The sequence below is a fragment of the Somniosus microcephalus genome, chromosome 8, assembly GCF_052327205.1.
Source record: "Somniosus microcephalus isolate GS21.2 chromosome 8, FLI_Smic_1.0, whole genome shotgun sequence".
Lineage (NCBI taxonomy): Eukaryota > Metazoa > Chordata > Chondrichthyes > Squaliformes > Somniosidae > Somniosus > Somniosus microcephalus.
This window is the reverse complement of record NC_140994.1, coordinates 34,568,026-34,584,941: the sequence shown is the minus strand read 5'-3', so window position 1 is coordinate 34,584,941 and position 16,916 is coordinate 34,568,026. Positions and strand designations below refer to the sequence as shown.

Sequence of the window (16,916 nt, the reverse complement as noted above, 5' to 3'; positions counted from 1 at the left end):
CCCGCTCCCCGTAACCCTTAATTCCCTTTACTTCTAGGAAACTATCTATTTCTGTTTTAAATTTATTTAATGATGTAGCTCCCACAGCTTTCTGGGGCAGCAAATTCCACAAACCTACCACCCTCTGAGTGAAGAAGTTTCTCCTCATCTCAGTTTTGAAAGAGCAGCCCCTTATTCTAAGATTATGCCCCCTAGTTCTAGTTTCACCCATCATTGGGAACATCCTCACCGCACCCACCCGATCAAGCCCCTTCACAATCTTATATGCTTCAATAAGATCGCCTCTCATTCTTCTGAACTCCAATGAGTAGAGTCCCAATCTACTCAACCTCTCCTCATATGACCACCCCCTCATCCCCGGGATTAACCAAGTGAACCTTGTTTGTACTGACTCGAGAGCAAGTATGTCTTTTCTTAAGTATGGACACCAAAACTGTATGCAGTATTCAGGACTCAGCCACTGCCAGCAGACATTGGAGGACCACCAGAGGAGGAGGAGGAGGAGGAGGACCAGCATGGGAGGGAGGCAGAAAGTGCAAGGGCCACCTGTCGGCGGCTTATTGCAACTCGGTTCTAGGCCCCCTCTCAGGGAATGGCTTGTGCCAATGGCAGAAGACGAACGTAGCTGCTCCACAAGCCCTCAGCCGAGCAGGGCAACCAGGACTTCCAAAAGAAAATATGGACAGTGCGATTTAAGAAAATGTTTTACTGTGATACCTCTGTGCCCTTCCCACATGACAAACTAATGGAGAGAAACCCCCCTCCCAAAAACACAAATACACCAGTCTCGGGCTTTATATATAAAAGAAATACACCAGTCTCGGCCTTTAAATATAAAACAAATATACCAGTCTCGGCCTTTAAATATAAAAGAAATATACCAGTCTCGGCCTTTATATCTAAAACAAATACAGCAGTCTCGGCCTTTATAAATAAAACAAAACATTTGGCCACACCTTCTACTTTTTCCCCTGTGAGGGTGATCCGTCTCGCTTCCGTGACTGGCCCCTACCCGCCCTGCAGCTCCTCCTCAATGGGACCCCATTGGCTGCAGCAAGGCTGGGGGAAAGCTGCTGAGGGTCAGATGGTGAGACGGCAGATGCCCTTGGGGGTCGGCCTGGACCAGCTCTGGGCCTGGAGGGGCCGGCTGCTGACTGCTCCAAATCAGTCTGTCCAACGGCTGGTGGCAGCTGCAATGGAGGAGTGACAGTGTTGGTTGCAGGAATGCTGCCAACCTGACAGATCACAGGCTGGTCAGCTGATACATTGGCACTTGCACGGGCCAGCACTGCAGCATGCGCAGCAATCTGCTGAAGCACAGACTGCTGGGCTGCTGCGGCATGGCGAGTGCCCCGGCGATGCCTGGCCGATCCAGCGAGGGTGACAGCAGTTAGTGCCCGTGTGGCCCTGGTCTGTGTCTGCATGACACCAGCCAGTGAATGCACGGCACAACTGAGCACTTGGCTAGAAGCCGCCTGTGATGCAGCGAAGTCCTGCTGACTCCTAGCCTGTGCTGCCGCAAAGTCCTGCAGACTCCTGGCCTGTGCTGCACTGAATTGTTGCAGACTCATGGCCTGTGATGTCCCGAATTCCTGCACACTCCTTGCCAGTGACTCTATGGAGTCAGGCATCCTTGCCACTGCAGCCATGAGCTCAATGTGCCTGCGCTCAGCCTGGGTGCCAATTTCCGCTAGGAGCCGCACCTCCTCTGCGCTCACCGTAGCAGGACTGGAGGCCGCACTCACCCTCTGGGGAGAAGGCCGCTGAGCTTCCCCACCCCTCCCACGTTGCTGCAGCCCGCTGGTCCCCGGAGCTTCACCCTCCTCCGACCCTTCCCCCCTGCTCCCCTCCAGGGAAGACGTGTCACCATCATGGCCATGGGCTGCCTCGGCTGAGGGTGTCCCTGATGGGCCAGCTTCCTCTTCCTCCTCTTCTATGTCTGACTCGGACACAGTGCCAGCTTGAGGGGCCGCCTCCTCACCTGGCGAGTCACCATCTGAAAGCAGGGAGGCACAAGAGTTGCTTTAGAGTGAGGACAGGGCGGCAGCGAGGGAGGCATGAGTGCTGCTGTGCACTGCATTGGTTCGATAGTGGCAAAGGATGCTGGTGTGAGGCGCAAGTGGAAAGAGAGAGGTCAAAAAGGTGATGACCTTACCATTGGTGCCCAGAACAGGGTCAGCATCTCCAGTGGCGACGGGGCCACTCAGCCGGCCTGCCATGATCCGCTCCACTCGCTGCTCGAGGTCGCTCAGCTGTTTCAGGTCAGGACGGCCTCCCCTGGTCGGTCGCTGTCTTCTCTTGCAGGGCAAGCTGGCGCATAACAGAAAGGACGGCCTCTAAGTACAGTGCCAAGCCCTGATCTCGCCTGCACTGCCTCCCATGGTCGAATAGCCCTGACATTGCCAAGCCCTGACCTTGCCCGCACTGCCTCCCATGGTTGAATAGCCCTGACAGTGTCAAGCCCTGATCTCGCCTGCACTGCCTCCCATGGTTGAATAGCCCTGACAGTGTCAAGCCCTGATCTCGCCTGCACTGCCTCCCATGATCAAATAGCCCTGACAGTGTCTAAAGTCCTGAATGTGCAAGTGCTTTTCATGACAGTCCCATAGCTGCTGGATGAGGGCTGGCCATTAGGGCTTTCAGGCCCCTTTGGCCATAAAGTGAGGTGCACATGCAGGGATGAGGAGGATGCTGGAAAGGGTACTCACCCTGACAACCCGAGTGGGGTCGTTGAATTTTTTCCGGCATTGGGTTGGTGTCCTGCCAACCACGCTGTTGGACGTCACGTGACCCTGTTTGCCACCTCCCTACATGCTTTCTGATATTCGGCGGGCAGTGGCCTCCTGCCACCCTCAGGGAAGAGGATATGGCGCCTGTGGTCCACTGCGCCAACCAGCAGCCTCAGGTCACCCTCGCCGAAGCGCTGTGCTCTCTCCCTGGCCTTCTCCATTCTCCTGGGCGTGGAGCAGTTCCAAAGCAGTGTTCAGGCCTTGCCTTAGGGCTGCAGTGTGCCGGGCGTGGCAGCCAAACAATTCCACCCTCCCCCTTTAAGTGCTGACCGGCGCCTGACTGTCTGCCCTCAATGAGCAACTTGCCGCACCTGCGCTGCACCCGCCTTCGGTGTTTGCGCCCCGGATCGCTGGCTTAGCATCTAATGATAGTCGTGCATCGCCTGCTTTAGCGCAGCATCAACCTCTTGGGACGATGCAACTGAATATCGGCGAAGGTGGCGTTAAGTTGCGCCGGGCGCAAAAGTTAGCAAACGCCATGCTGTAGCGCCCCAAACGTGGCTATACTGAATTTCTAGGCCCATATATGCAACATCTACTGCACTACCTTGATCAACCTCCTCTGTTACCTCATCAAAGAATTCATTCAAGTTAGTCAGACATGATTTACCTTGAACAAATCCATGCTGGCTCTCCTCGATTAACCTATGCCTTTCCAAATGAAAGTTTATTTTATCTCTGATAATGGTTTCCAATAACTTCCTCACCACTGATGTCAGGCTAACTGGCCTATAGTTTCCTGGTTTATCCCGCTCCCCTTTCTTGAATAGTGGTATAACATTAGCAACCCTCCAGTCATCTGGCACTACGCCTGCATCCAATGAGGATTGAAAGAGTGTGACCACCGTCTCTGCTATTTCTATCTTTGTTTCTTTCAACAACCTAGGATGCATTCCATCTGGACCAGGTGACTTACCGACTTGCAGTAATGCTAATCGTTTTAGGACGTCTTCTTTATCTATTACTATCCTGTCCATAACTTGCCTCTCCTCTTTCAGTGTAACTGTAGTGGCGCTTCTTAGTTTCCAAACAGGCAGCCACTGAACTGTGGGGCTTTTAACAACGAGTAGACGCGTGTCGAAATAAAACGTTCCCAAACGTAGCTTTGTCTTTTAAACTGTTTACTATAACACTTAACAAACGGAATTACAAAGCAAACACGTATAAACGAACACGGTCAAAAACTGTATTGCTCCAAACCTCACAACTTCTGCCTCCTTCAGCCACGTGCAGTTTTAACTGTAAAATGGCTGCACACCATGTGTGGCTTAGGGACTGTACCATTGTGGCAAGAATGAAGGGGTGTCTCGGACTATACTACTGGAGCAAGAAAATAGGGGGTTTCTTAATACAATAAGTCGGTCAGGTAAATTAACTGTATTATGCCATTTAACCACTATTTTAAAGTATTTTCTTAAGCTTTCATGGCTCTTACATTCCGGCCCCTAATTGACTAGGCACATGAAGCATATCAATTACTCAAACATTTAAGAGTCATAAACTAATGAGTTCAACATATTTACAATATAAGTGTCCACTTTTTTCGTTCAGGAACCTTTCACGCTGCTTCTTGTAGCAGGCAGAGCTTTGTGATCGGTCTTTCCAGGGTACTGGTCTTGGTTTGCAAACAAACGCGACGATCGTCGCCTCTGGAGTCTGGCATGGTCTGCCATTTTCTGCTCCCCAGCTCTAGCGTGTAACCATCTGCAAACAATGCATTCAGAAAGTATTTTTCTTATTACGGAGTTAGCTCCTGGAATCCAGTATCTTTGTCTTAGCTTCGCAAGCACGTGATTCCTCCCACTGTGTCCAATACTCTGGTGTATATGCTGAAGAATGAGAGTAGCAACCCGGAGGTCCTTAGAAAGGATAGCAGGATGCTTGGCCTCCTCTGGCATAGCAGATTTGTTTAGTCTCCCTCCCACCCTCAGTACTCCATCTTGCAGTGTAGGGTCCAGCTTGTAGATATGACTACCTTTATTGATTGGAGTATTTCGCTGTAGAGCTTCGATTTCTTCTGGGTATCTTTGTCTTTGACTGAAGCAAACTATCTCCTTCTCAGCCTTGACCAAATCCTCCACGGTCAATGAATTCTTGCCCAATGTGGTCTTGTGCTGATGCGTATACTGCTGTAGAAGCATTCTCTGCTTATCAGGGTTACTTTCAGACTGACTGATAGTGGCTCGGTACTCTTTTCTCTTACCGCTCAGGTGTAGCAGCAACTCTTTCAACCTTAGAAACCATGCAACTGCTTTCCTCAACTGGTGCCATCCTGAGAAATGGTTAACAAGCTTGTTCACTGTGTCAAAGTTCTCTTTCGTATTTATGAGATTTACTGTGACTGATCTCTTGACTTCGACGTCGTCTTCAGCACTCTGACTTGGCATATCTGGTCTTTCTGGCCATGATCTCTCTGTTTCCAGCAGATAACTTGGGCCTTGTATCCAAGTTTCACTCCTCATGAAGTTTTCAGCCTTCAATCCCCGTGAGGCTTGATCTGCTGGGTTTAATGAGGTGTTTACATACCTCCATTGAGATGGTTGTGTAGCTTCTCTAATGGATGAGATTCTGTTTGCTACGAAGGTCTTGAAGCGTATCTTCTCATTCTCTATATACTTCAGCACCGTTGTGCTATCCGTCCAGAAGACAGATTCTTCTAATGGGAGCTGTAACTCTTTCCGCATCACCTGGTCAACTTTAACTGCAACAACCGCTGCCGTCAATTCCAGTCTCGGGATGGTGACCTGCTTCAGCGGAGCCACCCTGGATTTCCCCATGAGGAAGGCACAATGTTTCTGGCCCTGTTGATTTGTCAGCAAGAGGTAAGTAGCCGTGCCATAGCCGTCCTCACTGGCGTCCGAGAAATGATGTAGTTGAGCCGTCTTTGTAACTCCAAAACTCGCGGGCTTGATGCATCTACTGACGTTGAAGCTAGAAAGTTGTTGCAAATCTGTCAACCATCTGTGCCATCTCTGAGCTTGACCTTCTGGGATATCTTCATCCCATCCTCTCTTGTCTCTACACAGCTCTCGTAGCATCAGCTTCACCGGCAGAATGAGTGGTGCCAGGAATCCAAGAGGGTCGTAGATGGAACTGACCATGGAGAGAATCCCTCGTCTTGTGGATGGTCTTTCGTTCACCATTATCCTGAAGTTGAACGTGTCTGACTCGATGCGCCATTGTACACCAAGAGCTCTCTCGATAGGAAGGACATCGTGGCTCAGGTCCAGATCTTTGACTTCAGTGGCTCTTTCCTTTTCTGGGATAGAAGCTAGAACTGCTCTGCTGTTGCTTATCCACTTAGTCAGATGGAATCCTCCATTCGAACACAGAGTTCTAAGGTCTCTTGACAGTGCGATGGCATCGTCTTCTGTTGACACGGACTTCAGACAGACAGTCATCAACATAAAAGTTTCTGAAGATTGTCTCCACGGCCTCTGATGGTGCTTTGCCTTTGCCATCTTCTGCAGTTTTTCTGAGAGCGTAGCTTGCACAGCTGGGAGATGATGTGGCTCCGAACAAGTGCACGGCCATTCTACATTCCACCATCGCTTGACTAACGTCGCCATCTGGCCACCAAAGGAAACGCAGAAGATCAGCATCTTCATCAGGGATTCTGACTTGGTAGAACATTGATTCTATGTCTGCCATCATGGCAACGAGCTCTTGTCTAAACCTAGTCAAGACGCCAATGAGGGTATTACTAAGATCAGGACCTTGAAACAGCTGGTCATTCAGTGAAGTTCCTCTGAATGAGGCGGCGCAGTCAAACACTACACGGATCTTTTTCTTCTTTGGGTGATACACACCGTGATGAGGAATGTACCAGACCCTTCCATCGTCTCTGTTCAACTGTTCCTCGGGCACTTTTACAGCATAGCCTTTCGCTATGATGTTTCTCATGAAGCCTTTGTAGTCTTCGTGAAAGTCGGGGTTCTTGTTCAGCTTTCTCTTTAGACTGATGGCGCGTTGCTCTGCTATGCAGCGATTGTTCGGCATCTTCGCAGTCTGTCTTCTCAGTGGCAAACCAATGTGATAGTGGCCATCAATGGACTGTGTAGACCTTGTCATCAAATCCATGAACTGATGGTCTTCTTGTGACATCTCTGTCTTTTCCTCACAGCTGCGTTCTGAGAAGTCTGCGTTGAACTGCTGTATCAACAGCTCTTCAATGCTTGCGATAGAGATGCGATTAACTGTGACATTTTGTCGTTCCTCCTTGTTCGACTTGTTGCCATCATCTCTCCTTACCGGTCCATTGACTACCCATCCAAGGGCTGTCCTGACGGCGTAGGGTCCGTCATCCTTGCTGTTTATCACCTGCCATGGCTCCATAGTTTTGTAGGCATTGGTTCCAATTAATAGGCCAATTTCTGCTTCAATGTATGGGAGACGCACCTTTTCTAGGTAAGGCCATCTATCCACATCCTTCTGCAGGGCTAAGTTCCCTATTCTAACAGGAATCTCCCTCTGTGTGAAAACATTAGGCAGGTCTATGAAGTCCTTCTCTTCAAGTCCACACACTTCTAAGTCTGACAGGATATAACTTTGCATTGACTTCTCATGACCCATGGTGCGTAATAGGATTTCTGTTCTTCTGCCTCTAACGTTCAGCTGTCGCATGAGTGATTCTGTGCAGAACGTTGCTGAACTACCTGGATCCATGAAGGCGTAAGTCTCCACAACCTTCTCACTCCTCTTAGACTTGATCTTTACTGGTACGATGGCAAGAATACAATCACTGTCACCGGCCCCAGTGAATCCACAAGTCTCTGGTTCTAGCGACACCAGAGCACTTGAAACAATCTTCTCGTCGGTATTGTTTTCGTCACTCTTCTTAGAGACTTGTTCTTCTTTATGGATATGCAGCAGACTGGGATGTTTCCGAGTGCACTGTCTGCATGTTGTTCTTTACTTACAGTTTCTACTCAGGTGCCCCTGAGAGAGACATCCAAAACATAGGCCGTTGTACTTCAGGAATTCGATTCTGTCCTTATGTGGCTGTGCTTTGATGTCGCTGCAGAAATCCAATGTATGATTCTTCTGGCAGAATAAGCATGGCTTCTGAAAGGCATTAGCAGACGTCACTGTGCTGCTCCTTTTGGGAGATGAGTTCTGGGGCCTTTCTTCCTCGGCCTGAGTGACGATAGTTGCAAAGCTGCTTCCCCTGGGACCACCTTTCCTGAGAGTCTTTGATTCAACAGGCTTGGCTTTCACTCTTCCATCGGTGGTCGGGCTGACATCCTGGATGTTTCCAAACAATGGGTCCCTAGCAATTTTAGCCTGTTTGTCTATGAAATTCACTAAGTCTGCAAACCTGGCTCTACTTTTCCGTCTCTCCATTATCTCAAAGGCTGTTCTTCTCCATTGTTCTCTATTCCTGTAAGGAAGCTTAGAGATGATGATTCTCATAGTCGTAGGATTGTCCATCTCTTCCATGAATTCAACATTCTCCATGGTGTTGCGACATCCTATGAGGAAAAGAACATATGCGTTCAATGCCTCTCCGTCCTCCGATCTGATCTGTGGCCACTTGGTAGCCTTTTCAATATATGCAGTGGCTATCTTCAGCTCGTTACCATAGTGCTCCTGCAGCAACTTCCTGGCTTCTATGTATCCCCGGTCCGGTCTCATGTGTTCACAGCTTCTGACCAGGTCTTGTGGTTTACCACTGGTGTACTGTCCCAGGTAGTACAACTTGTCACTGCTGCTCTCTGTTTTGGAGTCAATGGCTTGTTCAAAGGATCTGATGAAGGGCTTATACTTGAGTGGGTCGCCTTGGAACACTGGTATGTCTCTGAGGGAGTCGAAACAGATTCTGTTGTTTTACAAGCATCTCTGTAATTTCGTTCTGACGTTGCATCACTCGGTATAGGCTTCTCCCTGTGTCTTCAGGCCTCTGGTGGTCATCAGCAGGGTCTAGTCTAGACCGTCTGACGTCTGGGGTAGCATCACGTGCTCCTGTTAGTGGAGAGGCCACTCTTCCACGCTGTAATGCCAGGGGATTGCCTTCGGACTCTCTTGTAACTCTTGAAGGTGCCCTGGATCCAACTCTATGTGACAACATTGACTGGCAGTATTCGCTCCCGCCGTCCCGTGAGCCTTCATAATCTTCGTACGCACTCGACCTGGCGTCTGAGACCGCGATAGCTGTTTTTATCTCCAGCTGTTCTTTCTTTGCCTGCACCTGGGCCTGTTGGGCCCGCACTTGGGCCTGCAGTTGGGCCTCTTGCCGTTCAAGAGCTTGCTTCTCCGCTAAAGATGCTGCGCACGCCATCAACGCCGCCCGTTCAACCTCCGCTCTCATGCGTCGCGACGAGCTTGTGGTAGAAGCGACTGACCTGCGTCCAGAAACAGAGCTACCTTCTTTTCGATTTTTGCTCAGTCTGGCGGAAGTCTCTGAAATGCTATCGTCTGGTCCGACTTCATCGTCAACTTTATCTTTCTCTGCTGTATCAGCATCTTGATGAATCTTTAACATCCACTGTTCCGTGGCCTTGATATAGTCCTTAATGCTGGTTGATTTAAGATCAAACCAGTTGTGCTGATCAGCGTTTCCCTCTTCTTCAGACAGAAGTGCTAATACATCTTCATTGAGTACATTAAATTCTTCATGCAGCTTGGAGAAATCGTAATACATTATGTCTTCAGCTTTCTTAATATTAGCATTATCTTCCATGAGACGATCAATTATCTTCATTTTTCCAGTTATCTGAGCTAATTTAGCCTTCCTTGCACCTATGCTTCTATGTAACTTCTCTTCCATTGCCTTTGGGGTGAGCTTTATTTCCCTCTTTTGGCCAGCAATCCTTCTGGCTGATGGAAGCTCCTGGCTCCGTAAGGCCTCGGCCATTTTACCCGCAGCTCTTATTTAGCTTCTCAATAGAATGAACAAAGCAAGTAACAGTCACTGTACCTTTGCTTTCTTATATTGTCGTCTGGCTCCGTGACCATTCATGTATACGTTCGCCGACGATTCCGTCCTTTCCTTCTTAGGGAGCAAGTTTTTGACTAATGTAGTGGCGCTTCTTAGTTTCCAAACAGGCAGCCACTGAGCTGTGGGGCTTTTAACAACGAGTAGACGCGTGTCGAAATAAAACATTCCCAAACGTAGCTTTGTCTTTTAAACTGTTTACTATAACACTTAACAAACGGAATTACAAAGCAAACACGTATAAACGAACACGGTCAAAAACTGTATTGCTCCAAACCTCACAACTTCTGCCTCCTTCAGCCACGTGCAGTTTTAACTGTAAAATGGCTGCACGCCATGTGTGGCTTAGGGACTGTACCATTGTGGCAAGAATGAAGGGGGTGTCTCGGACTATACTACTGGAGCAAGAAAATAGGGGGTTTCTTAATACAATAAGTCGGTCAGGTAAATTAACTGTATTGTGCCATTTAACCACTATTTTAAAGTATTTTCTTAAGCTTTCATGGCTCTTACAGTAACCTTCACATCACCCGCTTCCTTTGTGAAGACAGATGCAAAGTGCTCATTTAATACTTTAGCCATGTCCTCTGCCTCGACATGAAGATTTCCCTTTGGGTCCGTAACAGGCCCAACTTTTTCTCCAGCGAACCACTTACACTTTATGGGGGAAAAATTCGGTTGCATTGTGCCTCCCGTTAGTGCACTAAGAGGGTGCTAAAGGGGCGCAAAGCAACTAGCGCCTGGGCGTGCTGATGTTTGCGCCGCTCGCGAAATTGACCAGACATTTTGCGGCAGCGCTAAACACTACCGCCACGATCTCCTGCACCCGCAGATTGTGACGTCAGTTGAGCATGCAACACCCCGGTAGCACTCCGGACCGGATATTGAGTGGCGCCCCCTGCCTTTCTGCCTGCCGCTAGCAACGACAGGTTGAGGGGAACGTTTTGCAGTCGGGAAGGGATTGGGGAAGCACTATTTAAAGGCGACCGCTTCCTGCCTTTTTTTGTCGGTGACACTTTTGCACCATGCATTCTGAGAGAGGGAGAGGGAGACTTCTGGAGAGGTGTGTGAAGGAGTTTTGGGTACTAAGCAGCACTTTGCAGGTGCATTTCAATTTGACCTTCCTTGCATTGATTTAGTAGAGAGTATGGGGGCTGCATGCTGAGCTCTTTCCTGGGGCTCTCCATTGTTCTTTCCAGCAGATTTGATGTACAGGTCTCTCCAGGCCGAGATTCAAGGCTGCAATGAGCAGGGTGTGGATGGAGAGCAAGATCGACGCTCCCCTTTAAGAACTGGCCGGCGCCAATGTGCCTGTGTTCCATTGCTAACTGACATCACACGAGCTTCGCCAGCGCTCCTCGGCGTTAGCACTTTAAGAGAGGTGTGTAGCGCCTGATTTAGCGCTCCAACCACCTCCGGGGCGATAGAAGCCAAGTTTGCAGTCGGAGGCGATAATTAATGCCAGGCGCTAAACTTTGCACCCGGCCGATAATTGCGCCCCAAACGGGGCGATACCGAATTTCTCCCCCTTTACGTTTATAAAATGTTTTAGGGCTCAATTTAATGTTGCCTGCCAATCTTTTCTCGTAACCTCTCTTTGCTTTTTCAATTCCCTCCTGTACTTTCCATAATCTTCCTGGTTATGAACAAATCTTGCTGCTAACATTTGTCATAGGCCTTCTTTTTCTGTTTTATTTTAACTTTTATTTCCTTTGTCATCCAGGGCACATTAGCTTTGGATGCTCTACCTTTTCCCTTCAAAGGAATATGCCTAGTTTGTACCTGAACTATCTCTTCTCTGAACAGATAATCTGTTTTAGTGATGCTGGTTAATTCGAGAAAATGTTGCAACACTTTATACAGGTAGACTATCCTTTATCCGAAAACCTCGGGACCAGCCGAGTTTCGGATAAAGGAGAATTTCGGATTTCGGAAGGTGGGTCGGCGGGGGTCCGCGGGGGGGGTCGGCGGGGGTGTCGTGCGCACGACTTACGCTGACGCTCAGCGTAAGTCAGTCGGGGTCGGCGGGGGTCGGGGCCGGCGGGGGGGTCGGCGGTTGTCGGGGCTGGCGGGGTCGGCGGTTGTCGGGACCGGCGGGGTCCGCGGGGGGGTCGGGGTCGGCGGTTGTCGGGGCCGGCGGGGTCCGCGGGGGGGGTCGGCGGTTGTCGGGGCCGGCGGGGTCCGCGGGGGGGGGGGTCGGCGGGGGGTCGTGCGCACGACTTACCCTTTATCCGAACTTCCGAAACCGGAACCCTCTAAAAACCGAAGGTTTTTTCGTTCGTACGCACGACTTACGCTGAACGAAAAAACCTTCGGTTTTTAGAGGGTTTCGGTTTTCGGAAGTCCGGATAAAGGGTAGTCTACCTGTACTGATAATATAGACACAGTATAGTTCTACTCACCTGCCATTTTAATTCTCCGCCTTACTCCCACTCTGACCTCTCTGACCTCAGCATCCTACACTGTTCCAATGAAATTCAACGCAAGCTCAAGGAACAGCACCTCATCTTTCTAGTGGGCACTTTGCAGCCTTCTGGACTCAACACGGAGTTCAACAATTTCAGATCATAACTTCTGCCCCCATTTTTTTGGATGGCAGCTGTTGCTGATGATTCTGATCTTTCCATTTACATCTCCTCTAGACCTATCTTTTGTTTCTTTACTTCCATTACCATCTCCTTTTGCCTTGCACTATCAACCTCTTTGTCACTTAATCTCGCCTGCCTTCCACCCTATCACAGACCTTTCCTTTTATTCTTTCCTCTTGTCCCCGCTTTCCCTGCCTCTGTACTTACTTAAAACTTGTTACATCTCTAACTTTTTCCAGTTCTGACGAAAGGTCATCAACCTGAAACGCTAACTCTGTTTCTCTCTCCACGGATGCTGCCTGACCTGCTGAGTATTTCCAGCATTTTCTGTTTTATTTCAGATTTCCAGCATCCGCAGTATTTTGCTTTTGTATAGTTTTACTAATTGATTGACTTTGAATTATTAGATTGACTAATTAGTGAATTGGTATGAGGCCAGAATTTTTAGTCTTTCATTGCATGTGGCGTAAAATGCTGTCTGTCTTTATTCCCATCCTTTTACTTTCTCATGCAAAGTGTCTATCCTGTGAGCAAGAGCCATGTTCTATTCTAATGACACACAATAAGACATCACTGATGCCACCTCCCCTGTGCCCTGAAGACTCTTGAGGCTTTAACTCTAGACCATTCTTTATATATACACTGCTAACACTGTGACCATAATCTGTCCCTGCCAGTTCATCCTGAGAGCTATATACAGAGTGTAAAAAGGTATTATGAATGCCATTGATTTTTCCTAATTGGCAATATCTGTTAAACAGTAGAATCTAACTACAGGCAGCACGGATTAGCAGGAGTTGACTGTAATATAGCAGTGGATTCTCCAAAGATCAATTACTATATCTATTTATCGTGGTCAAATATAAACGAATACTTTGATTTGCTTTATACACGTATATAGTCAGTGTATAGCTTGGTAAATAATTCGTGCCATAGGGAGATTGGCTTGCATCTAACAGACATATTTAGGTTGACTTTGTGCATAAGTGTCAGCTGTGTCTCAGTGGATAGCTCTCTCGCCTTTGAATCAGAAGGTTGTGGGTTCAAGTCCCGGTCCAGAGGCTTGAGCGCAAAAATCGAGGCTGACACTGAAGCACTGCACTGTCAGAGGTGCCGTCTTTTGGATGAGACGTTAAAACCGAGGTCTCATCTGCTCTCTCAGATGAACGTAAATGATCCTGTGGCACTATTTCTGAAGAAGAGCAGGGGAGTTATCCCCGGTGTCCTGGCCAATATTTATCCCTCAATCAACATCACTAAAACAGATTATCTGGTCATTATCACATTGCTGTTTGTGGGAGCTTGCTGTGTGCCGCTTTTCTTACATTACAACAGTGACTACACTTCAAACAGTACTTCATTGGCTGTAAACTGCTTTGGGAATGTCGCGAAAGGCGCTATATAAATGCAAGTCTTTCTTTTTTTTCTTTTCATAAATGGTATTGCTAGTATAAAGCATGCATCATTTAATCAGCCTAGTAATTGATTAATGCAGTAAGACTTCCATTAATCACAAACTACATCCCAATTTTAGGATGCACCAGAATGATACAAGAGTATGTCATATATTAACTGAAAATGTAAGAGGACTTAATTATCAGGAAACACAAGGCTGTAGCTTTCCCCACATGCTACCTAACTTAGGAATGATTGAATCAGCAGAGTGGATTTGAAAGATAAAGCTTTGGAAATAATCCCTTCCTTTCATTAATGATAATTAGAATAGCCATTGAAGTATACATCTAGATCAACACTTTACTAAAATTATTCCTTAGCAACAAGGAGCAAAATATTTGTACATTCACCACACAAATGTGATACAAAGGTCATCTTCAGTCCTACTCCCCCCATCCCCAATTTTCTCCTTCCTCACTGCGAGGTGGTAATTCATACAGGGACTCAGGTATGACAGACACCAGCACATAAACCAAGTGACCACGTTTTATGTGTGAGCCTGGACAGTGAAAGTTTTGTGCCTATTCGGGGAGTTGGGAGGAGGGGGGCGGCGATGGGGCGAGGAATGACAGTCTCGAGCTCGATCCTGTGCTCACCTGACATCCACACACACACGTGTACTTTCCAACAGGACCGCTGGATGTGGGGTCCCTGCCCATTTATCAACCCAGGGAAACTGAGACCAAATGTACTGCAGTTAATCCGGCAAAGAACAGGGGTCAAACCAGGTAGCTTCTGGCTTACGCGGCCCAGTATAACAACAAACTAGCCCTCAAATGTTGCGGAGGTTCCACCAGTCTGCTGCCTTACCTCTGGCAGAAGAATGATGGAACCCCCCCCCCCCCCCCCAGAGAAAAAGCGTAAATGGCTGAAAATGGTCATGTGCGCCATTTCCCCAGAGTTATGGCGGTAAACCGGTAGAATTGCCGCTGAATTTCAGGCACTGAGGAGCTGTCCATAAATAGTCATAATTATTCTGGTTTCTTTCTGTTTTTCGATGCACCAAGGATGGTGTAGAGATTGAATTAATATTGCGGCTGAGCGACCCCAAATAGCCTTTTTCTTTCATTAAAACTGCCGCAACCTCCATAAAGTACTGGGAATGTACAGTCAAAAATCATTTAAAATTGATTAAATCTGACATTGGCCAGGTGTCAGAATATTTGCCTCTAGTTATGTGTAATCCTTTTATCACTGAGCATGATTTCAATTGCGTTCGGAAAGCTGACTCTTAAGCAGCAGTGGCTTGTGGAGCATTAGGAGTAAAACGTCATATTACAAGATTCAGGCACATTGCAGTAGCCGAGCACACAGTCAGTTTTCATTAGGGGGCCATTTTAGTCGATCAAAAGAAAAAAAATGATTGCTGGAAATCGGATTCTGACTTGAATCAAAGAGAGCAGACAGCATCTGGAAGGGAAAGATACATTCTTTGTGGGACCCCTTATCAGAACTGATGGGAGGAATATTTCTACTGTATGCTTTGGAGAAAATAATTAACAACATAGCAAACATGGGGGTGATTTATAACCTGGCAGTTAAAATGGCTCGAATTACTTACCCACCCTGGAGCTGCATGGACCCCACCATCCCCGATTGTAACCTGCCCCTTCTTTACATATGCATGTCAAGCCCCGATGATGTCATTAAGACCTGGCTGCAATTTTAACTCAGGCTTGAGCAGGGAAGTTGCTGTGGCTTCCCTGCCAGCCCAACCCGGAAAAGAAAGGGGATCAGCCCCAGCAGAGGCCAACACACGTAAGTGTTTTTCTTTCCTTTGTGGGGTCAAGAGAAACAGAAGTGCTTCTCCAGGCCTCACAAGGCAAGCTTCGGACTCCCCTTCCCTGGACTCGCCCCCTTCCTACCTGCTTCCCGCCAACTTTTTTTTTTATTCGTTCATGGGATCTGGGCGTCGCAGGCAAGGCCAGCATTTATTGCCCATCCCTACTTGCCCTTGAGAAGGTGGTGGTGAGCCGCTTTCTTGAACCGCTGCAGTCCATGTGGTGAAGGTACTCCCACAGTGCTGTTAGGGAGGGTATTCCAGGATTTTGACCCAGTGACAATGAAGGATTGGCGATATACTTCCAAGTCAGGATGGTGTGTGACTTGGGAAACTTGGAGGTGGTGGTGTTCCCATGCGCCTGTTGCCCTTGTCCTTCTCAGTGGTAGAAGTCGCGGGTTTGGGAGGTGCTGCCGAAGAAGCCTTGGCGAGTTGCTGCAGTGCATCTTGTAGATGGCACACACTGCAGCCAGGGTGCACCGGTGGTGGAGGGAGTGAATGTTTAAGGTGGTGGATGGGGTGCCAATCAAGCAGGCTGCTTTGTCGATATAGTAATCTGGGATGTTATGATTAAGGTTATCCACCAGGTGGTGCTGTAGCCAATGCTGCTGCTAAGGTCAGAGGTTTGCTTCCTGTTAAGGTCAGAGGTTTGCTTCCTGTCAAGGTCAGAAAAGGTGAAATGCCAGGATGCAGGCAAAATGTTTGTTACTCTGTTTGTTAATAAAGTACTCATGTTAATTCTACGATATCGCCTCTTCGCGTCCTTGTCTCACTACATGGATTTATCACAGTCCTGGATGATGTCGAGCTTCTTGAGTGTTGTTGGAGCTGCACGGGATGAGTCCGGGGTTTAAAATAGCCCATGCCTGATTTCTGTAATGAAGGGTGAACTTACAACTTATCTCACCACCCACCCACCCACCCACCCAGACTTAAAATCGTGGCCCATGGTTACAGATTTGCTACAGACATGTTTACAGCAGATGCTTCAGAACTGAATGCCTTTTCATTAAGGTAGCAGGATAAAGAGATTTAACACATTAGACCAGAAAGTTGCAGTTCAAGCTTACATGGCTTTTAATGAGATTAGATTTATTTTTTAAATTCCATTCATCTCACCAGTGAAGATATTTAATATCACAGTAAATCTATACTTTATTAATGTCAAAATGCAAACTATTGCTTCCAGGTACTCACATTTACTATATCATAAGCAAGTGAGAGCTTGAAAATCCAGTCAAGTTCAAGATCTGTGTTTTTCAGGATATCCTGGTGAAAGAAAATTGAATATATTGAATATATTTAGTGATAGTGTTTTTCCTTACAAACATGCACTGCCTTTTTTTTCCACCTTAGTGAATGGAGGAAAA

At 47.8% G+C, this 16,916-nt stretch overlaps 1 protein-coding gene across 1 annotated transcript in view; it reads right to left on the bottom strand.

Annotated features, from left to right (window-relative positions):
* The window catches only part of LOC147113438 (guanylate cyclase 2G-like), a 42,281-nt gene that overhangs the window by 3,490 nt on the left and 21,875 nt on the right, over window positions 1-16,916 (bottom strand). Inside the window, exon 8 of the mRNA XM_085996125.1 lies at window positions 16,744-16,815. Coding sequence (XP_085852251.1) covers window positions 16,744-16,815 — 72 coding nt within the window. The remainder of the gene's footprint in view (window positions 1-16,743; window positions 16,816-16,916) is intronic.